Source organism: Xiphophorus maculatus, chromosome 5, assembly GCF_002775205.1.
Source record: "Xiphophorus maculatus strain JP 163 A chromosome 5, X_maculatus-5.0-male, whole genome shotgun sequence".
In the NCBI taxonomy this organism is placed as follows: Eukaryota; Metazoa; Chordata; class Actinopteri; order Cyprinodontiformes; family Poeciliidae; genus Xiphophorus; species Xiphophorus maculatus.
This window is the reverse complement of record NC_036447.1, coordinates 3,291,924-3,315,006: the sequence shown is the minus strand read 5'-3', so window position 1 is coordinate 3,315,006 and position 23,083 is coordinate 3,291,924. Positions and strand designations below refer to the sequence as shown.

The window sequence follows — 23,083 nt, the reverse complement described above, 5'->3', positions numbered from 1 at the left end:
TAGCTTGTGGCCTAGATAAGCAGGATAGTTTGAAATCTAGACAGTTGGGAAAGTTCAAAAAGCTGGAATTGGCAAGTTAGCTTATAGCCTAAGTGAGTATGGACAGCTTATAACTAAGACACCCTACAGGCAAGATCTCCAACAAAGCCTGCTGAGTTTACAGTCAAGATAACTCATAAAACTAGATAGTGAGTTAGCCTAGATAGCCTCGCTAGCAACATTCCCTACATAGCCTTCCTAACCGAGATGCTTACAGCAAGAACCTATAGCATGGTTAGCCAAGACATTCCAGAGCAGAGATAAGAAAAGTGTTACTATGCTTAGCTAATATATCAAAGTGTAATAATCTATCAGCATTTTTTATTTGACAGCATCTGAGTTTTCCAACACCAATTCACACAAGCATAAACTTCAATACTTAACTATTAATGCATATTAGCTAATTTATATTGTTATTCCTTCTTTAGCTTAGCATATACAACAATCATACTTTTATATCTGTTAGGTTTGTTTTGATTTAAAACTACCGTAACATATTGGCTGTTGTGAGACGTATCAGCTTTACTGAACCTAAAAGTGTAAGAAATGGTTAACATTAGTTTTATTTTTTTCTTATTCGTCTTCTTCACATTGCTTCTTCTTAGTAACTAGGGACTATTTTAGGTCACATCCATACTGAGAGAATTTTAGGTGTGTCCACAAAGGTTTTTGGTCATTTAGGTTGACCAGAAACAATCTTTTTGAACCCGGGTAAAAGAGCCTATAAATTTCGAATCGGCAGTTTCATGTTTCCATGTTGTCATGCGAGCCGCATCTATTTTTAAACAATGAGGTTTAAAAATAGCTCCATTTGTCTCTCTATAACAAACGTGGTGCATTTTGGTGGTTTTTTTGTATTGTTCTGTGGCGGTGTTACAGCGCCACCAATTGGCCTGGCATACTTACAACAGAATTTGTGAACCGAAGAGAATAATTCAGCGGACCGTGTTTATTTTTTCTTTTTTTTATCATGTCTTAGTATCAATGACTAACAATCATTGAGACAATCATAAGTCAGGTTTTATCAAAATCAACATGGTGGGTCAGAAGAAAGGACTTAGAAACTGTTCTAGCTTGATTTTTACCATTTGCTCCATGTTAGCATCAAAATTATGAATAAGATTTGTTGATTAAATAATTTTCGTTCTAAATGGGTTTAATTTTTTGCAGATTAAAGAATGTTTTGGTGAAAGACCTGGAGAAACCCACATGGACCCACTTCATAAAGGGTAAACCCAAATCTCAACTCTTTTGTACTCAGCTTGTCAAACCTGTTAACCAGGTGATGGTTTCTCACTGATAAGTTACCTGCTGAGAATGACAACCGTGTTTTTATCTAATGAGATGCTTTGACACTTGACCTGATAAGAACAGAGATACATGTGAATGTATTTACTGCCTGGGGTTTCCTGAGGTTTTTAGGCTAAAGTGCACAGGAGTTTATTGTTCACATCCAGAGATTTAACCTTTGCTGAAATGGTTTTCCTATCGCCCTCTCCAGGAATGAGATTTTAAGGAAAGACGAGCCTGGATCTGCTTCACAGGTTGGTTCTTTTGCTCTTAACTTATTGTTTTCTTTCAACAAGAAAACAAAAAGTTTTCTTGTTGAAAACGTAAAAACTAGTGTCTTAAAATGCACAGCGAGTAATACAGACAAGAACATTTACTGTGGAATAAAAGAAGGTCTCAAAAAATTAGAAATGTGTGCAGCCGAATAACAAAAAGTCCCCAAAAAGGCAGAATAATGTTGTGTGGTACAGTTCGTTCTCAGGATCCAACCAGCAAAGAATCAACATGTGACAATTTAAGGAATAAAAGGTCATGGAGGTTCAGGTGAGAATGACTGGAGATGAGGGTGGAGAAACACTAGTCAAGCAGAAACAGTGAATGAATGAAATCCAAGACACGGTTGAAAGTGTCATTCTGAAGTTTCAAGAGTTTTTTCCAAGAAGTTGATATTAAAAACAAAATGTGTTTGATAATCGGCGGATTAATTTAGAGCATTTAGAAAGACAGAAGGCGCATAAGGAAGAGTTTACAACTCTTTTGCTGTACATAAACATACACTGATCTGAAGATTACCGTATTTTATTCTCTATAAGTCACACTTTTTTCATAGTTTGGCTGGAACTTCATCTTGTATTCAGAAGCAACTTATACGTGTTTATTTTTCCTAGGATAAAGTGCACGGGATTATCGTGCATTTTCATTATACGTACGTGAACTAGTTGAGCGAGTTGTTGACATGAGTATAACCTGTTTCATTTTTTGCACTTTGTTTATTTAGAAACAATTCACAAACATTGTTCTGTTTCTAAATATGTTATATGTTAGTATTTTGAAGACACAAATGAACTAAATTTTGTCCTCAGTGTTCACAAATAATTCAAAGAAAAAACAAAACACAAAAATACCTAAAGGTCAGAAATTTTATGATACACTTAAAATAATACGTATCGGTATCTGCAGTACCGATACATATTACCAAAATATAGCCACTACCAAAATATGCAGGCACTGTTTCCTAGCAACCCCAGAGGAGTTCCGCCTATCACCTAGCAACCAGCACATGCAGCTGGTTTTATTGTTACATTTGCTGTACAGTGGCTACAGGAAAAGTGTTTTATTGTTGATTTACTACTCCAAAGGAACTTGTTGCTTTCCTGTTGCTTGTGCAGAAGGCTCTACTACTGCTTTTCAAAGATGCACAGTTGTATAATTGCGCATCTGTTTGCAGCCATTCAAAATTGGAAGAACTGATTAGACTAAAATCTCATTATCTAAGAATAATTTTGTGCACAAAATATAATGAACATGATTTATCCTAAGTCATGCTATGCTGTTTGAGGAAGCATAGTAGGTCACCTTTAAGTGGCTGTTTGTTGTTGCCAAAGGCGTGTGGGTCTGAGGAGCTAAGCGGCCACCTTCTCCATCTGCCTGTGTCCAGTTTTAATCCAGACTGACACCATTGAATGGAGCCAAGCGCTGCTCGGCTCGTTCAGTGAGTCGTTTTTCCAGGCAGATGGATCTTAGCGGCAGGTCAGGCAGCAGCTCGACCACCACGCCCACACGCTGCCTCCGAGCCGCCATCTGGATCTCTGACAGAGGGCCGGGCCTCCTCTCTCCCAGCTCCTCATAAACGACCCATTTTCAACACAAGCCGTGACATTTATCTACTCCCATCAGGGTGGCTTTTTCTGCTTACTGATGCTGCAGTTGTATATTTTCTTTAATTCAAAGTATTTTGTATGACCTCGTAGAAATCATAAGTAAACTAATTCATTACTTGCATCATTATTTCTAGCTGGTCACGAAAACACTATCAAATTTTAATTAACAATAAAATATACAGAGTAACATCCTACAACACCAGTAAGATTAAACTGTTTGTAGGATTATGTAAAAATTATGGATTTGATCTGCATGAAGCCTTAAATTATTGTGTGGACTGACGTTATTTGGATGCCTAAGCTTCCTTTTTTCCACCGTTTGCACAAACAGTTCTTAATCTTTAAACACACAAACAGCTGTTGTGTAGCTTTTGTTTCACTACATCGATGTCAGTAAACGGATCCTGAACAACAGCAAACATGTTGTACTTGCAATGCCAGAAAACCGATAGTGGGAAGTGATAGCAGCGCTGCTCACGTGCGCGTCAAAACAAAAAGTCATGAGGATATTATTTCAGCAACGTACACTGACTGGCAAATTCATTCATGCTTTTTTTTATTTTGCAGATTTCTTTACAGATTAATTCTCATTTTTTTCTAACCTGGTGCGGCTATCTCCGATTCTCTTTGTATTAAACTGTAAAAAGTAAATCTGCCAAGTCATACTGATAAACCGTTTATCGTCAGATTTTAGGGAGCCTTTTTAGGTTTCTGGTAACAATTTCTGGTTTTTGACTAATCTAGTGTGAATGCACTTGAAAGTCTTCTACAATTTTATATTTTGTCAAGTTATACCCAAAATTTCAGTGTGATATATAAGGATTTTATGCAATATGTCTTCAAAAGCTTTGCATAACTTTATTTAGTTTTATTTCATCAGCCCTAACTAGTCTTCCTATCCCTATTAAAGTTACATTATGTAATTTTTATTTTTTAAAAATCATTTTTTACATATTTGTTAAAATTATCTTTATATTGTGACAGTATAAAACGGATAATATGTGAAAAAAATCTAGCTCGTTTGCCTTCTCCCGGTGTTCCCAGTCCTCACTGCAGAAATACACCAGTCAGAAACAACCAATCAGAGCCAGGAGGAGGGTCTTACCGCTGTCAATCACTCTCCTGCTAGGAGAACCTGTTACCTGAACTCAATTTGATTATTTGTAATAAATGAACTCAGTTTTTTAAGTTTGATCACCTGTTTTCTTTTTTCAGTGTACAAAAACAAGCCTCTTCTTTCATTTCCAATAATAAGCAACCAGATGGCAATGTTATTGATTATTCAGCATTATTTCAGTGGCTGGGCGAGGCACAATGAACGTCATGAATTTAATGATCAAAAAGCTAAAAACAAGTTATTTAAGTCTTAGTCTCAGAGTAACGAGTCCCTGGAATGTTTTGTGGAAGAGTTTCACTAAATAATATTCACCCAGTATCAATATTTCAAGATTTGATTTCAGTTCTGCTTTAAACGTTGGTCTCATCTAACCCAGACATTTTCTTCCTTGTTGTTTCCTGTGCCTGCATGTCTTGTTGCAAAATGAAAACGGGACGCTTAAAAACTTCCATGCAAATGCAAACCACAATTTTCAGGTTTTTCATTGGTAAGCAATTTAAAATCCATGTTTTCCTTCCACTACAAGTATGCACATTAACCCCCAGTGAAATACAATCAAATTTGTGGTTGTAACATGACAAAATGTGGAAAAGTTTAAGGTGCAAGGATACTTCTGAGAGGCATTGCATGTGTGCTATGTTTCTGTAGGAAAATGAAAGATGAAAATGTGAGAATATGAGATAAGCGTCTGCAGGCGCAGTCATGTGGCGGTTTGGGTGCATCAGGTCAACGGCTGGTCCCCTCAAAGATACCAAGACAAGAATGAGCGCTTCTTATTTTTGCCACGTCAGCAAAATTCCTGTTAAATTTCACCACGTTTCTGTTTGTAGAGTCTGCACATGTAAACTTGCAGCTTAATCATTTACTAATACGTCCCCTCAACATACACACACACACACACACACACACACACATGCACAAACTCTCTTTCTCTCTCTCTCTCTTCTGTCAGTTTAAGCTGTATTTTCTTCATCAGCTTTATCTCTGCTGATGATGTAACGCTGGCTCTGGAGGGCGAACACATGGTGGAGTTTGGTGGGTGTGTGTAGGCGTGTCCGGGTGTAAGTGTGTGTGTGTGTATCTAAATTATATCAGGATGATGTGAGGTGTAACATCTGCGCTGGAGTTAATCCACGGCGGCTCTCTCCAGAGCGCACATCGGGCCGGTTTGTGTTTACGTCGCTGATCCCTCACAGCAGCTCTTCTTCTACTATTTATTATCAGTGGAATGATTCGTCAGTCTACGGGATTTACAGGATAACGTAATCAAGTAAAAGTGAGCCGTCAGTCCACAGCTTTTATCTGCTTAATGAGTCATTTGTTTCTGTAAGGACAGAAAAACGGCTCACTGGTGAGATTTTCTGGCCATAAAAGGCGTTAATGCTTGTGTGTAAGGACATTATGCGATAATCTGATTTAAAATGCATCTAACCGTTGAATTCGTCCAATAGAAAACCCAATAAGTGTGAAGAAGATGGAGGCAATGAATAAAATGCAACGTTAGTGATGAGAGAAAAAAAACACAAAGTGTCTGAAAGAGGAGAAATGAGAGAAGCAACATTCAGGAAGCATGTAAGCAGTAAAATAACAGCAAAATGAGAAAAAACAATTACTTCTTTTATAAAGAGTGCAACTATTGCAAATATTATTTTAAAAAACAGGTTGCTTTTGCAAAATGTTGACTGTTGTTTCTGCCGTTTAGTTTGAGACTGAAACTTTCAAACACTAAAGTAAAAACCGGTTTTTTACTTCATCAAGACATTTACACAAATATTAAATATAAAAATGTAGATTATGATCTAATATCTTACATTTGAAACAAAAAATTATACTTTTTTTCTATGCATCTAAAAATAATGTAACACATTGATTATTACACTTATAATATTAATTATGATATTTTAAAATATTGTATAGTTATTTCTCCTTGGAAACCTGGAATAGATGAATTATTTTATTTTCCATTGTTTTCAATGGAGAAACATGTTTCTAAAGGATAATTTTCAAGATACAAACTCCCTGTTTGAATTTATCAATGTGAACTCAGAGGCTTCATTGAAAATTTTGTTTATGCTCCCTGCTTAATTTACATAAACTGAATTTAATTGAATTTCATTCTTACTTTCATATCTGTGAAATAAGAAGAAGAATAAGGAAACCTTTTATGGACTTTGAAACTCAACAGACAAACCGCAACTCAGCAAGTTGTAGATTCAGCATATGAAGGAATAATTATCCATCTTTGCTAAAACCCAAGAAACTCGCAGATTAACTTTTAAACATTAATCTCACTTCATACTACATCCTGTTTGGACATAAACAAATAAAATAAAGAAATGACTAATGTCAGGTGTCTGCTGGGAAGAAACTCTTTAAAGAACATCTGACATTAAAAGATAAAACAAAAAAGTAACAACATATTGTAAACAGAATCAATCAATCAAATTTTATTTGTATGGCTTTCAGCAACAAAGCATTTCAAAGTGCTTTACATCATAAAAACACAAAAATACAAAGTCATAGAACACACAGCCAACAACATTGCATTTTGCACATCAGATTATTGATTAATGTTTCCTGATTAGGTTTCAAAGGCAACTCTAAACAGCAGAGTTTTTAATCTAGATTTAAAGGAACTCAGAGTTTCATCTGTTTTCTGGAGGTTTGTTCCAGATTTGTGGTGCATAGAAGTTGGATGCTTTAAAAACTGAAGAAATGATCATTTTTAAAACAACAGTATGACCTGAACATGTAAAGTCCAACCAACCCAACAGCTAAGTGATTAAATTATAGATGAATAGTCGTTAAACAGATCACTGCTCCGTTAATCAACAGGTGAAACATGATCAGGTTTAAGGAATGTGTGAATGGTTTTGATAAGGTTTCCTTTTTGACCGGACATGCATCTTAGACTCAATCAAAAAGTGATGGGATCTATTTAATTGCATCAAAAGATGCTAACAGATAATACAAATTTACTCAACTGACTGCTGTAGTCTCTTTTTAACATTAAAATGGAAAAAAACCTGCTGTTGTCTAAGGAACATCTCTAATAGTTAACCAGGCTGATGGTTGTTATGGTCCAATTTGATCAGGCAGAGGAAAAGAAAAACTTTACCAGATGTTCTTTGATTTAAGTGAGAAGTGGTGTTAGATTGTGTTTTAACAAAACAGGTTTCATCGAAGCAAAACGTCCAAGATTTAACGGCTCTGAAAGTGACAAAATATTAGAAATAACATTTTTTATGAAAGTTTTCATGTAGCTAAAATACGAATTGTATATTTAATGCATCTTACCAGGGAGAAGATGAGGAATTCACAGTAATATTATTTTTGTGCTTTAAACTGGGGAGAAAAAGCTAATTTTGGCCCCTCAGGACTTTTGACTCAGGGATTTTGGCGTAATTTGGTGTAATTTGGGGTTTAATAGTTGTTAACATAACCACCTGTACAAAAGCCACAGTGCTGTTTTTCCCACCAGGTGAGCTGGAACAAGATGAACAGTGTTTATTCAAATTACCTGAGTGTGTCTTTTGATGAGGCGATACTGATTGTTGACAGAGCGAGTTCAGTTTGTGCTTGTACAGGAGGAAGGAGGGGATCCTGACCGTAACACCACGTGGGGGAAATGTGTACAGTTAATCTGCCCCAGTCTGCACGTTCACACAAGGCCTGCAGTTCCACTTTGTATGCTGTATGATTCACATCACAGTTATTTCCCATGCAACAGCTGAGGAGACGTGATAAGTGCCTGGTTCTGGCCCTGTGCCCCATACCGCAGCAACTACTGATGCTAATCATTCTGCGCTGCCATTATGGGTCAGAACATTTGGGTAACATTACCAAAACATGTCCTGTAAACCAATCGGTTTGGTTTGTTTTGACCTGCTTTTCTGTAACCACAAGGGATTTTATACTAAAACTATATGGTTTCCTCGCCACATTATTACTGTTTTTAATAAGCAAATTGAGATTTGAAGACAATCTAAAATAATATTCCAGATTCAAAAGCATTCTGCAGCAAACGTGGAAAAAAATAAGAGAGGCGTGCAGATGCAGGGAGGAGGTTTTCATGCTTTGAGGAGAGCGTTTCCACGGTAGCTGCGTTATGGAGGGAAAGCAGAAATCATCCAGTCAGCCTACGTGGAACAGATCACATTCTCTGTGCCTTTTCGTGTCCTCTTCTCTCGCCCCTCCTCCATCTTTCTCCCCAGCGTCCCTCCGCCCCTCCCTGCAGAAACAAACAAGCCCACGACGTCTACCGGTATGGCAAACTGTTGTGTCATACTATTAAAGCGCGCCCTTTTCAGATGTAAACAAAAACTGCATCCCTCGTTGTCTATTAGAAACTTCCAGAACCCATTCAATAAATTAGAATAATTTTGAAACGTTCATTTATTTCAGTAAATCATTAAATAAATAAAAAGCATTAGATAGTGTGAAGAAGAAAAACAGAATTATTTATTCTCAACAATAAATAGATAGATAGATAGATAGATAGATAGATAGATAGATAGATAGATAGATAGATAGATAGATAGATAGATAGATAGATAGATAGATAAACTACTGTTTTATAATGGCTTTTCACTTTAAAAACTGTTTTCAAGCCTTAATTTCTGCCTATGATGATTTTCAGCTTACAGCCAATTTGAGTAGAATACAACATTAGAATAATAAAATAAAATAAAGTGTGTCTAATACCTCCTGAAATGTTATTTTCAAAAGGTACATTTAATCTAACATGAGCTTTCTATGTTGACGTGTGTTATATTTCATCTCGGCTTGCCATGCCTATGGGAGCAAAGGAAAACTATTACGGCGAAGGAGGGGATAACGGGTCGAAAAAAAGGCGGGGCTAAGTCAGTGCTGTCCAATCAGAGCTAGAGACGCTCCAGCGGGCGTACGTTTTCATGTTTCCCCCAGCAGCCAATCAGATTCGAGGACCAGCCCCTCTGTGAAGGGCGGGGCCTCACCGAGTCTAGGCTCAACTTAAAGAGTCCCCCCCCCTCCGCCAGGCTGCAAGTTGTTGTTGTTGTTGGATTGACGACGCTTTGCTTTTACTCTCATGGTTGTTCAGACGTTAAGGATGAAGATCCAGGAGTCGCCCGCCGCCTGTGACGCGGGGAGGATCGGAGGCGGGGAGATGCGCGCCTCGGAACCGGACCGAGAGGACGTTCCGCGGCTGGACCTGACAGCTCTGACCGAGGACAGCAGCTGGGGAGGTGAGCGCTGCACGCTTCATTCTTCACTCACACGCTGCTTCCGAATGTAAACACGCTTTAAGTAATGACGTCCATTTGGATTTGCACAGACATTCTGCTGCAACTGCGCCTCCACTGCTGAATTAATCATAAGAAAAATCCTCTTAAAGTCTCCAGTCACCTTGTTCGCGTCGGACCAGTCTCCTTTCCTGCAGGATTTTGCAGCTGAATTTGGTTTAAACACTTTAATATTGCATTTCTTGTTTGTTTGTTTCTGGGGTTTTTAGCTAGTTGTGATGCAAACCGCCTGCAGCTGTAATTTCCAACCAGAATCGATTGATAGTGGTGACCTTATTGAAATAGTCAGAATTGGGTTGCATTTAGAAGAATAGTCGATTATTTTATTTTTTACTCATGTGTTGGTAAATAATATAAGTTAAGGCATCAGAGAGGAGCAGTGACCCGTAGTCATTTCACGATAATATTTTTGCTGGAGGATAATTATTGCAATATAAATGATAATATTGTTGTTTTGAGACAATTTTCTAGTAGTTTAGTAGTAACAGCATGTAATAACAAGATGCATTCTCAAAGATGAATAAAGTTGAAATTCTAATGACTATTTAACTCTGGAACCGGGAGATATTTTAAGTATCCAAAATAAATCAACAAAAACAACAAATAAATGTTTTGTTGTTTTTTTAAGTCTCTAAAAAGGCCTACTTTCATTATCCAGTTTTTGGTAGAAAGAAAGAGAAAAATATTAAAACGATAAATAATGCAAACGGAAATGATCGATTTTGTTTTAATTTACGATGAAATGAGTTATTGCCTATTGTGACAGGCCCGGTAAAGCGTTGCGTCACTCACACACCTCCTCATTATTTCCTCCGAGTGATCTTGAATTTCTTGTTTCTCTGTTCTCCTCTGTGCAAAAAAAAGGAAACAACTCACACTTTGTCTTGTGCTACTGATTAAGATAGGAGGAACCTGCAACACACCCAAACTTTCCAGTTTTGTTTTTTGATCATAGTGCCACGCATTTGCACAGATGAATGAGGAAAGTAAACAAACATGCAGAGTACATATCAGAGAACACGCTGTCCTGAAACCGTCCTTTTGTTCCGGTTTTGCTCCAAACCGGCGCAGTTTCCTGTTTGATGTGATGAAAACTGTGCAGCAGAATAAAACGTGTCAGCTGCAGCATGCGTGCCTCATGCCCGTGGAGCCCCCTAGTGGTCAAAGATTGCATTTGGAAAAATACTGGCGCTCTGAGAAGGAGAGGAAGAGAGAGAGAGGTTGTTGTTGCCATGCAGCCAGCCCTCCTCCTTCCCTGCACACATGGAGGACGGATGTGGTTTCTCTCCAGAGCTGCAGAACATGATAGGAAAACATTCAGTTGTGATGTTAGTATAAGATGACCGCCATTTTTATTCACCGTTATATCGTCCCAAAAGATTCAGGTGAGGTCAGAATATTTGCAGAAAGCTAAATTTGTCTTTGCTGTAAGTGAGAGAAACACTCATCTGAGCGGTGGGCAGCAACATGTGGGGGCAGGGCGCATCACTTAAAGAACAGATTTTCATGCTGTGGAGTTTAACAGCCTGGAAATCAGAATGGAAGAAGAAAGTGTAGAAAAATTATCTTCTTCCTTGCCTCCAACCATCTTTCCTTTTGTCCTTCATCCTTCATTTGTCTTTCCTTCCTTCCCTTTTAGTTATCCTCTTTCCTTTCTTTTTTGTATCCTTCCTTCTGTGTCTTCCAAGCTTTTTTTGTCTTTCCTTCATTCAGTTTCTCATCTTTTTTCTTCCATCCTACTTTACGTCCTTCCTTCATCCTTTTCCTCTTTACCTGGTCTTTCTTTCCCTCCTTTTCCTGCCCTGTGTTCATTATACTTTATTGCTTCCCTCCTGTCTTGCTGTTTTCCATCCATCCATCCATCCATCCATCCATCCATCCATCCATCCATCCAGTCAGTACCCATGGAGGAACCGGTCCATGTATTTTTCAGGTCCGGCTCGGTTCTGTTGGTACATTTTGTGCTGAACACAGAATATTCCGTTTCCACAGACACACTGATTGACTCCAGTTATTCTCCAGCACTGACGCCCTAAAGAGGATTTATGTTGCGTATATTCAGATAATAAAGCCATTCTGCAGAAACGGGCCTGTGGACGTGGATCTGTGACCTTTGCCCCCGCCCGCTGCGGTCCGCTGTGACCTGATATTCTCTGCTGGCAGGAAGTGACGCAGTTGCGTTCACTTTCACTCCTTCACCTTCTGCTTTCTGTCTCTGTTCCTGTAGATTCCCCCTTTCCTAACTCCTGTTTCCTCGATTTCAAAAGCGTTTTCCACGCTGCTCGTTGCGACGGTAAGTCCTGTCCGCATCGGAGCGGCTAATATGTCAAAGTAATTAAAAAGGAGAGAATGAAGCAGCTGTCTGTCTTGACCTTTTCCTTCTGCATGGCGACATGCTTGAGCGCTCCGGAACATAACCGCCGAGTATCTGGGCGCAGAGGCGCACAGGCCGGTGTTTTGTTTCATTAATCTATTTAATCCACAGCCATCAGTGTTCAGTTGATTTAAAGGATTAATTTAAAATGCCATGGAGCCTTAGCGGCGGGCTGACCGGAGCCTGGAAAGAAAAACATGGATGTGGTGGAGTTTAAAAACCCTCTGACGCGCCGCAGGGTCGCCGCTGGATGAGCTGAGCGACCCGAGCCGCCATAGGGCCGCTGTGGAGATAAAAATTTTAAAAAGGAGTACTTTTCTGCCAAAAAAAAAACCCCACAAAATTTGAGATTTATCTCAGAAATTTCAAAAAGTTTAGCATTTTTGACTTTTGGAGCTCAGAATTTTATTTATTTTTTTCTAGAAGATTTCTGAGATTAATCTCAAAAAAGTTGAAAATTTGTGAGAAAATACTTTCAGAATTTTTGTGATTATTCTGTCCTTGAATATTTTTACTTTCATTAATATAACATCTTGTGATTTGGCATCCATAAGGTTTTTGAAACGACCCGTTTTCCAGATTCCTAAAAATATTAACTTTTTACCAAACAACAGCTGGATGGGTTTTTTAAGCGTTTGGGTTTCTTTTAGAAGCAGTAGAAACCAAAATGTAAATTACTCAAACTATTTGATGCAGAGAACTGGTTGAAAATTGCTCTTTTAACTGCATGTTCATGTGTTTGTGCCTGCACATGGAAACGGCCGTTTATTAACCATTAATTACTCAAAAGTAGTCCTTATAGTTTTTCTTTCCTCCTTACATAAAGTTTCTGTCATGTTTGTATTTTAGAAAAGGAATGAAAAATCATGTTTGACCTGTTTGGCACATAAGTTTGTGATACTTTTTCACAAACAAAATTTCATGGAAACGCCATAAAATTAACTTTGTATTGTAGCAGAAACACTTTTAATGCTAAAGATGGAGCATGAACTGCCTACTGAAATTGCAGTGGAACGCCAAACTCAGTGCGTGGGAATGCCAAACCTTGGCAAGCTAAAGCCAAAGACAAAATCCCCGTAAATCCCCTACGGGGCTCCATAAAGGACAAAAACCTGCAGGGTTCTGGAGCTGGAATCTGAGCTAACTCTCCTCCAGTTTGGCCCAAATGTTCCCCCAGCGTAGAAAAACATGCAAACCGGCCGCGCACCGTCGGCTTGTTTTCGTTCCCCGCGTCGCTCGGTTTGTTCGGTACGTTTCCACGGTATCCGCCGAGTCTCTGCAGCTTCAGCACTAACATTTCCCAAACAGCCTGATATTTTCCCCAGCTTGTGTGTCTTGTCTTTTTCTCATGCACACACGCCTGAACAGATGCAAGTTTTTGTCTGTGGAAACTGGATAAACACAAGCTCATCACAAAGGCTCCCAGCGGGGATCGCGGCCTGACATTATCCCGCAGAGATCTGCTGTCTTATTAATAGCTCGGGCATCGTCAGGGGTGTTCCTCTGCAGACATAATTATTACCAGAGCGGCGGCAGCAGCCGGGGGGACTGCGCAGAGTCAGGGTGGGTGTGGTTTACCCACACTTTCACAACAACTTCAAACCCCAGAGGAAAATTTTCTTTACTGCTGTGGTCGGAGGAATTTTACTCCCTCAGAAAAGATCCAAATTTTGCTTCAAATTAGCTTTTTTTTTTTTTTTACATTTAAATTTGGAGTTTAGTTCAAAATACTACTATTATTTTGAAAAGTCTAACTAATTCTCTTATTTTAGAGGAAAATTGCTTTGCAGCAACAAATGCAACTCTGTGAAATTTGGTGTTTTCCTCTCCTAAAGTCATGTAAACAATTTAATAATTCATAAAAAATGCATGATGTGTGTTTAGCATAGCTGGTCACCAAGGGGAGGCTGACCGTTTTTCACCATTTTGTGATTGAAATAGTTGGTTTTAAAAGTCAAATTAACATATTAGGTGTCATTTTTTAATTTTTTATGTAAAGTTGCATAGAGAATTAAAAGTTCTTGTTTTTGCATTTGTATAGAAAGTACCAAATTATTCATTTTCTACCTTTTTAAAATCACCACTATGACTTTGAAACAAATTAAACGGTATAAATTCAGCCTTTATTGACCCGTGGATCCCTCTGTGTGCAGATTAAATCGGATCCTGCGTGTTTTAACTGGACCTCCAGCTCGTTGTCTTCGCGCTGCACGTTTTGACCCAACAGTCTGTTGTCGTTTCTCCTCAGAGCCGATCCTGGCGTGCCCGCTGCAAAGGGAGAGCATGGACCGCGAGGAAGCCCGGCTGTCCCCCCACGCCGGCGGCCGCCTGATCCGCCAGCTGCTGGAGGAGGACAGCGACCCCATGGTGTCGCCCCGATTCTACGCCTACGGTCACAGCCAGCAGTACCTGGACGACACCGAAGTGCCGCCTTCGCCGCCAAACGCTCACTCCTTCATCAGGTGCGCCCACGTTCTCTCCGTTTTTTTCTTCCTGTCTGCATGTGGGGCAAAAAGGAGAAAAAGTTTGAGTTAAACGTTTTGTTTTGTCTCTTCAGTCGCAGGCGGAGCTCATCCCTCGGCTCCTGCGACGACGAGAGAGAGGAGCTGACCTCCGCCCAGCTCACTAAGAGGATTCATGTTCTCAAGAAGAAGATCCAGAGATTCGAGGAGAAGTTTGAAGACGACAGGAAATACAGGGTATTTACAGCAGCTGTTATGAAATAAGCCCTGATTCACTCTGATTATTACTAGAAAAGCTCATTATTTTCTGTATTCCAGCCTTCACACAGTGATAAAGCTGCAAACCCAGAAGTGCTGAGATGGCTCAACGAACTGGCCAGACTACGGAAAGAGCTAAAAGGTAAAAAAAAAAAAAAAAGAAGAAACTCAAGCACTATTTTCTCAGACTTTTCTTTCATACCAGATCCGATTTTCACATTTTGTCGTCCTTTCTTTTCTAAAAAAACAATTACAAACGACAGAAAATATTTTCAAAAGTGTATAATGGAGTATTGGGGCAAGGCAACGAGAATCTTTATTAAATTACATGAATATAATCAGAATATTAGCAAAATAAAGACTAAATTTTTCAAGAAGAATATATTAAAGTCATCAATTAATTTTGTGTTGGAGTTATTATAAAATTGCTACTTCTAATATTACGACTTTATTCTTGTTTTTATTCTCATATTACTTGTAACATTATGACTTCAGCTTTGTAAAAGGTAAAACAATATTTGTCCGACTCTTATATTTTCTTGTGGAGTTGACCTGAATTCAAAGTAAAAATAAATTGTAAAATATGTTTATCAAACAAGATGGCACGAAGTGATAATCTTTTCAGGTATTCAGGTTTCCTTCTACTTTCACGGTAAATAAAGTAACTTCAGTTACTCTAAAGTGAAACTTTGTTGCTCCCAAATCTGCTTTTAATTGCTGTATTAGAATTTGGCTAAAAACAGGAAGAGTTTTCAAACTAAAGCTGACCAAGTTCCTGTTTTTATTTCTGAGAATAGACCAAATATTGTTTTAACTTTCTTCAATTGAGACCAAAAATCATAAGCAAACTGGAAGCATTTCATTTAAAAGGGAAAAACAATTCAGTACATTTATGTCCGTGTTTAAAAAAAAACAAAAACATTTAAGTCGTATCAGATGTTTTTCTATATCGGAAGTGAAAGAAGTGGATCGGTGCATTGCTGTAAATCACAGATTTACCCCGACGTGTTTCTGCAGAGCGGAAGCTGATGAAGTCGGAGGAAGACCTCCCGCCGGTGACCCGCCAGCGCAGCAACACGCTGCCCAAAAGCTTCGGCTCCCAGCTGGACAAGAAGCCGCAGCAGGAGAAGGCGCCCAAGCCGCCGGTGGAGAGCACTCTGGAGTCCGTCCTGAAGAAGCTGCAAGAGAAGAGACAGGAGGTGAACCGGCCCGAGGACATCAAGGTAAAAACAAAAACCTGCTGAACAAAAAGATCCAGAGGTCCAAATTAAAGCAAACGTTGACGTTCCTCCTGTTCTCCTGCTGCAGGATATGACACGGGATCAGATCGGAGTGGAGAAAGTCGCCCTGCAGAAAGCGCTGCTGCATTATGAGAGCATCCACGGCCGACCGGTGAGTCTGCGGCAGCTTCGCCTCCGCAAATATCAACCAGATTCACCAGGTTTTTGAGTTATAAACAATTGAAAAGCAGAAAAAGTTATACAGTGGAGAAGAAAATGATGCATTCAGCAGACAGGTCAGAGTTCAGTTACATTCGTCTCCTCCTTCTGGGAGATAGGGAAAAGAAAAAAGTTAAAAGTGAGAAAAAAGTCGTAATAATACGAGAAATATGTAAAGATATGCGACAAAAAAGTAACAAAAGGAGAAAACAGTCTCTACCATAATTCAAGAGTAAATGAAATCAATTAAAACTAAAGTGGCACTTTTAAATTAAAATCTACTCTAAATGTTAGATTAAACACAAAGTGATCATCATTTCAAAGCTGTCAGGTTTTCTTCAATTTTCAAGGTGAACAGTATCATTGACTTGATTTGAGTTTTTTAAAATGATATTTTTTGAGACTTTTTGAGCTATAATAGTGCAAATAGCCTCCATGTTGTTTTTTGTGCTCTTCCTGCTGCGATTTACTGAACAATAAATGCTTTTCTTGCTTCAGGTGACCAAGAGCGAGAGGCAAATCATGAAGCCGCTGTACGACAGATACCGCCTGGTGAAGCAGATCCTCTGCAGAGCCTCCACCATCCCCGTCATCGTAAGTACCGCATCCTAATTCCCTCGCGCCACACGTTCGGCACGTCCGCAGGCGCTTAATCCCGGACGGCGCCTTGCTGCAAGAACACGCGGCGGTCACGCCACAGACCTGTTGTTGCCCTCTCAAGACTTTAAGTCCAGACTTAGCAGATCAAAGGATCACAGACGGGATCCTTCACAGAAACGTCACAGCAACGAGGGGCTGGATTATTCTGAACGAAACAAAGCAGACAAAATTATTAGGAGTAAATTTCAGCCAAAAAAGCCTGAAAAAAAAATTTTATTAATTAAATTTCAGAGTTTGAAAAGTCTGAAATTTGCCAAAAAATCTGGAATTTTTGAAAAAAGAAAGAGAAAATTTCTGAGTTTCAAAAGTTTAACGTTTTCAGTCAATATAAAATGTTTTGACGTATAAACTGATAAGATTTATTTCAACAAAGTGGATAACCAAAACTACACTGGTGTACTAGAAGAGAAGGAGTAAATTGCCACTAAAGAATCTCAGACGTTTTCTAGAAAAAAACTTGGAAATGAAAAGTCCAAAATTTGCCAGAAGATTTTTTTCAAGAATTTGAGGGGAAAAAAAACTTGGCAATTTGAGGGAAAAATTCAAACATTTTTGACTTTGGAAATTCTGAAATTTCAGAAATTTTTTTTCCAAGTTTTTTTTCTAGAAAATGTCTGATTTTTTTTGGCAGACATTTACCATTTACATTTACCACTCCTTTTTCATTTTTGTTTCTATCTACAGTGACCTTAATACTCCATCGTATAAAATTAGAGCTTTTATTGCATATGCTCATTGTTTACATGCATGTGTTAATTCCACACCATGACGTTTAATTTAAAAAGACATGCAGGCGCCGGGGTGCGCCTCCTCCTCCGTGTGGCCGTGCTGTAGATGCATCCTGGTGTGGTTAATTCCTCCCTTCTTGACCGTCACCACAGGGCTCCCCCTCCAGCAAGCGCAGAGGGCCCCTCCTTCAGCCCATAATCGAGGGTGAAACCGCTCTCTTCTTCGACGACATCAAGGTGAAGAGCTGCTGCTGTTGTTGCTGTTTCCCTCAGACCCCTCATCCTTCTTATTTGCAACCATTTCCCCCTCTGATGGAGCTAGTTGGTGCCTGTTGATTGGGCAGCTGCCTGCTTCCTGCCTCAGCATCAGTACAGCTGTTAAATTAAATCAGCAGCTGTTGATGTTTGAAACACCGTGTCGCGTGGATGCTCCTTTATGTTGGGTGATGAGAAACTTAAACAATGTTCTCCTCTTCCATTTGTCAACACTAATGGGTGTAAGCAGTGATTTAAGTACTAACCCTGCACGACCCTCTGTGACTAAACCCCCCAATCCGGTTTGGTTTTAACCCTTTGTGCTGCTCGTCTTCTGCTGCTCTTTTTTATTAATCATGTCCTGTTCTTTACTTTCTTTCAGGAGGAGGAGGACGGCTCGGAGGACGACGGAGATACAAAGACTCAGTTCACAGAAAACATTCAGCCTGAGCTCAGCGTTTTCAGCTTCATGGACGAGGAAGTGGACGGTTTCATTTCTCCCGTGGACGAACTTTCACCCTCCAAAACCACGGCAGACATGGGGCTGTCCAACCTGCACTCTGCCACCATGTAAGTACATGAAGAAGAAAAACACGCCCTCTTGTGTTCTGTGGTGTTCAGAGCTTATCAGACTTTTTGAAACTGAATAAACAACAGTTACTGAAGCAAGGTTAAGATTTATTGCAGTTAATGGCTACGTATTTTAAGCAGTATTTATGTTACAACTGGTCATTCTAACATGGGTTAGTTAGCCTCAGCGCTAAACAAGCTAATTAATTGCTATTCAGTGTAACAGTTACTCAAGCTTTTCAAAACTCACAGCTAGCTAATCATGCTGGTAGCTATTTGGACTAACAGCTGCTAAAGTTAATAGCTACTCATACAAATAGCTACTTAGGCTAACAGCTGCCCAACCTGCCAGTAGCTCAGGCTAATGGCACGCAAGCTAACAGCTACACAAGCAAACAGCTACTGAAGGCAAGAGTTAGTTAAGCTAGCATCTACTCAAATTACTGATGCTAACAACAGCTAGTCATAGTGTTTAGCTTCAGATCTGAACAAGCTAACAGTAACATAAATTAACTGCTATTCAGAGTAATAGTTACTCAAGCTTTTCAAAACTAATTAGGCTGATTGCTATTTGGATTTACAATCACTAAGGACAACACATACTTAAACAAATGGCTGCTTAAGCTAACAGCTACACAAAGAAACGGTTAGTTAAGCTAACATCTCAAATTACTCATGCTAACATGAATTAGTTATTGAGCTTAGCCTCTCAGCTAATCAATAGATTAGTTAGTCATTCTAAAACTACTTAAGCTAATGGCTATTTTAGCTCGCAGCTATTCTGATTAACAGGTAATGGCTACTGAAGCCATTACCTGGCTTCAGTAATGGCTTCATTACTGAAGCCATTAGTAATGATGGCTTCCTGTAAACCAGGAAGCCATCATTACCTGTTAATCAGCCATTACCTGTGTGTAATAACACAAGGAGCTAGAGTCTATAGAAGTTAACTTCTATAGGCTAACAGCAATAGAAATGAATTGCTACTTAGGCTAATACCTACTCCTCAGCCAAACATCCAAACTTTTATTGTTCTGCTTTCTGTTTACTATAAAGAAAAACAAAAAAATAAACTATTTGTGGGATTAGGTCAGATGTTTAATTTAAATGTTTTGTTTTTCCTCTCGATCGCAGGCAGGAACTTGTGGAGCAACTTCAAGAGACAAGAGAGGAAAAGAAAAGGATCCGCAAGAACCTGAAAGAGTTTGAGGACCAATTCTTCAGACAAAATGGAAGGTATGAAGGAGCCATGTTTAAGCGTCTACTCCTTCATGTTGGAGCTTCTCTCCAGATTCATTTGCTGATTTTTACTGTCTTGTTTTTTCACAGAACTGTCCAGAAGGAGGACCGCTCCCCGCTTGCAGACGAATATCACGAATACAAACACGTGAAGGCCAAACTGCGACTGCTGGAAGTTCTCATCAGCAAGAGAGACTCGACTAAGCTCATCTGAGTTGATATGGATTTTTTTTAAAAACTGTATTGAGACTGGTGCTCAGTTTCCTGTGATTCAAACATCTCTGTCTCTGTTGGACTAAACTGGGAACAAACTGCTGCTCTGGGAACACAAAGCCACCCGTTTCTTCATCAGAACTCAACTTTGAAGCAAGAACTTTGTTCAGACGAAGCAGCACACGCACAAATAAACCTAAATCACTGATAATTTATTTCTATCAATTTGAAAGTTTTAAGAGAATTTATTTCCTATGTTAAACTGTAGAAATTGTTAAAGTTAAATCCTAATATTATTTAGAAGAAATTAGTCATGAAATTGTTATTTTTGAAGGATTTTGTGATGAAGATGTGTATTTATGCGTATTTTTCTAAGGGAGATGTTACTGTTTGTATCAGTTTTCATCAAAATGAATAGCTTCTGTTATTTCAGTTTTGGCCACCATGTTCTGTCTGAAATAATCTTTTAGTTTTGCTTCTTTAGAAGTTTAATAATCAAGCACTTGCTCACTACAACCCTCACAGGCACCGATCTCATCCAATCAAAATTGCCCATTTTTGTGACCACTTCAAGAGTTTTGTGGGATTTTGTGTTCATGCTTCTTACTTTATGCCACATAAGCTGATCTGTAAGTCACTGTTTGGTGTTTTCTGTTCAAAGCAGACCAGGCCGGGCCAGAACATGGCCGCCCGTTTGTTTCTCTGTAAATACGGATCACGAAGTTTGTTTACGTTTCTGTGAGCGAGTACTTTTCTCCTTTCCTTCTCCAAAATGGATGATTACCTGTGTGAATTTTGTTTTCACTTAGTGTAAACACTGGCCAGGCTTAACAAATCCTGAGTGTGTACATTTTAGTACATAAAATTGTATTTTGTATATAATATGAATTAAATCATATTTTTACGGAGATTGGGTTGCCTTTGTGCTTTGTTTTTTGTTGTTTTGCATAAAATAAGGTTGAGCTTAAGTTTCAGAGATCAAGAGGCAGATGAAGAGAAACATTTTTGGAAATTACATTCTATAAAGTGCTATACAAGGTTCGATTTAAATTACTCGTAATCATTTGAAATAGTGTTTAAAATTATGGAAAATGAAAGAAAAAAATGTTTTCCAACAGAGTTACGACGGCGTATTAGGACCAAGGGGGTGGAGAGAAGAGTCTTACTGCTGTATGCGTTGTTCAACTTCTGAGTTTCAACTTTTGAAACTCCGAACTTTCTGAGTTTTCTCTAAAGAATTTATGACATTAATGTCAATTTTTCTCAAAAGTGTCGTCTCAGATTTTTTACTTTTTCTGAGTTAAATCTCAGAAAATTGACAAAGACCAAGAAAATATCTGGATTTCAAAAATCATCAAATTTAAACTTACGGGAATTTTTTGAAACTCAGAATTGTCCAGTTTTTCTCAAAAAGTTCTCAGAATAAGCTTTTTAAAACGTTTGGAGATGCCAAGTTTTCTCATTTTTCTAGAAAAAAGATCTCAGATTAATTTCCTAGAAAAATATCAAATTCCTAAAAAGTAAGGAAAAGTAAAACTTTCTAGAAAAAAATGCAATTTTTGAATTTCAAAAGTCAAATTTCAACTTTTGAAAATTTTTTACATTTCCAAGTTTTTCTAAAAGATTTCTGAGATTTTAGCAGAAATTTGCTCCTTATTTCTATCCACAATGGCCTCAATACGGCAGTGTACTACAACTTTGTATTTGGGCCTTTGGAGATAGAAAAAAAAAGTGAAAAATCTGCTAGAATAAAAACGACATTTTTGAGATTATCAGAACATTGAGAAAACAAATCAAGGAAATTTCTGAGTTTGGAAAAAAAGCAATGCTAGAAAAAAAATAAATCTCAAATTTAGATCTTTTTTGTAGCATTTTTTAAATTTATTTTTTAAACTCAGAAATTTCCTTGATTGTTTTTTCCTCAATGTTCTGACAATCTCTAAAATGTCTGCTGAGCTCAGGCTGAATGTTTTCTGTGAAATGAGTCTTTGTGTCTCTGTCGTCCTCGGATGTTTCTTTTGTTTTTTTTTTAGAAAACCTTTGGAAAACCACCTGGAGTTTCAAAAGTTGAAAATTCACAAGAAAATTACTGACCTAAAAAAATTTATATTAATCTTGGAAATATTATATTTTCAACTTTTGAAACTCAAATTTCCATGGTATTTTTCCAGAAAAATTTAGATTTTAAATTCTTAACTTTTCAAGAAATTAAAGAAAGAAATCTCAAAAATTTCTGATCTTCCATCTTCATTCTTTTTCTAAAAAATTTTTGGACAGAAATGTAACTATTTTCCCCTCTATAATGATAAGCCATTATACAAAACATGTTTCAGGAAAGAAACATGTTTGAACCAGATTTGTTAAAAAACAACTGAAAAACAGCCATGAACTCCTACAGCAACTTTTCCAATATATTTTATTTCAAACCGTGGCTTGAACAGAGCGCTTCCTGTAGATTTCAGACAAATCACATCCTCTGTAAGCACAATAAAAGGTGCAGAAAAGTCAAGGGCTGCACAAACCTTTGCATAGGACTAAAGTCTGTAGGAAAACCAGCCTGAACGGAGGAAATGACAACCTGTCAAACGTGAGAACATGCAGCGCGGAGCTCCAGCCGAGGGATGCAGCGTCAGCAGAACAGCTTCAGGCGCTTCATAGGTAAACCCAGAGACTCTTTTACATCACAACTTTTCTGATTCAAGTTATTGCTGAGCGGATCAAGTGGCTATACTTTGAGATTGTTAAGATATGCAAGACGACTCCACTCACTTCACACCAAGAGGTCGGACCTCAGGAATAAATGGATATCAGAGCAAGCTCTAGAACAAATTTATATATATATATTTATATATGCCAAGTACTCAATATGCATACATCATTAAAATATGTATTTATTCAATTAGCAGCAAATTAGCTGCTGCTAACCTATAATACAGTAGCTAATAATTACAAGTACTAATGCTAAGATCTGATTATTTTTCCATTATGTGACATTTTTGGGAAATACTTCAAAGTTGCCTTGAACATGAAGTAATTTTTTTTTTCAATCCTCAGAATTACTGGGAACTGGAGCGAAAATATCGAGTTCATTCATCACTGCAACGCATGAGAGCGAGTCGTCGCTGGAATCTGTTTCACCCAACAACATGCACACAGACAACAACCAGGGACTAAAAGTCAGCTTCATGTCCTTACGTAAAGAAGGCAGCGCCGTTAAATGCGAGTTAAAATGCGTCAGATGAGCGATGAGCGGCCAGAGACTCCTTTCTTTTCCCCA

General features: G+C 38.4%; 1 protein-coding gene across 5 annotated transcripts in view; it reads left to right on the top strand.

Moving 5' to 3' along the window:
* The window catches only part of fam13a (family with sequence similarity 13 member A), a 67,713-nt gene extending 46,999 nt beyond the window's left edge, over positions 1–20,714 (top strand). For 2 of the 5 annotated variants that reach the window (XM_023333795.1, XM_023333796.1), the window contains 14 exons: positions 1,210–1,268; positions 1,541–1,583; positions 9,407–9,551; positions 11,836–11,901; positions 14,231–14,444; positions 14,540–14,681; positions 14,763–14,844; positions 15,720–15,925; positions 16,011–16,094; positions 16,640–16,735; positions 17,683–17,766; positions 18,167–18,354; positions 19,489–19,590; positions 19,684–20,714. In XM_023333795.1, coding sequence (XP_023189563.1) covers positions 1,210–1,268; positions 1,541–1,583; positions 9,407–9,551; positions 11,836–11,901; positions 14,231–14,444; positions 14,540–14,681; positions 14,763–14,844; positions 15,720–15,925; positions 16,011–16,094; positions 16,640–16,735; positions 17,683–17,766; positions 18,167–18,354; positions 19,489–19,590; positions 19,684–19,807 — 1,635 coding nt within the window. In that variant the 3' untranslated portion in view covers positions 19,808–20,714. The remainder of the gene's footprint in view (positions 1–1,209; positions 1,269–1,540; positions 1,584–9,406; positions 9,552–11,835; positions 11,902–14,230; positions 14,445–14,539; positions 14,682–14,762; positions 14,845–15,719; positions 15,926–16,010; positions 16,095–16,639; positions 16,736–17,682; positions 17,767–18,166; positions 18,355–19,488; positions 19,591–19,683) is intronic. The other 3 variants (XM_023333798.1, XM_023333797.1, XM_023333799.1) reach the window with 3 other exon arrangements.
* The last annotated feature ends 2,369 nt before the right edge of the window (positions 20,715–23,083 follow it).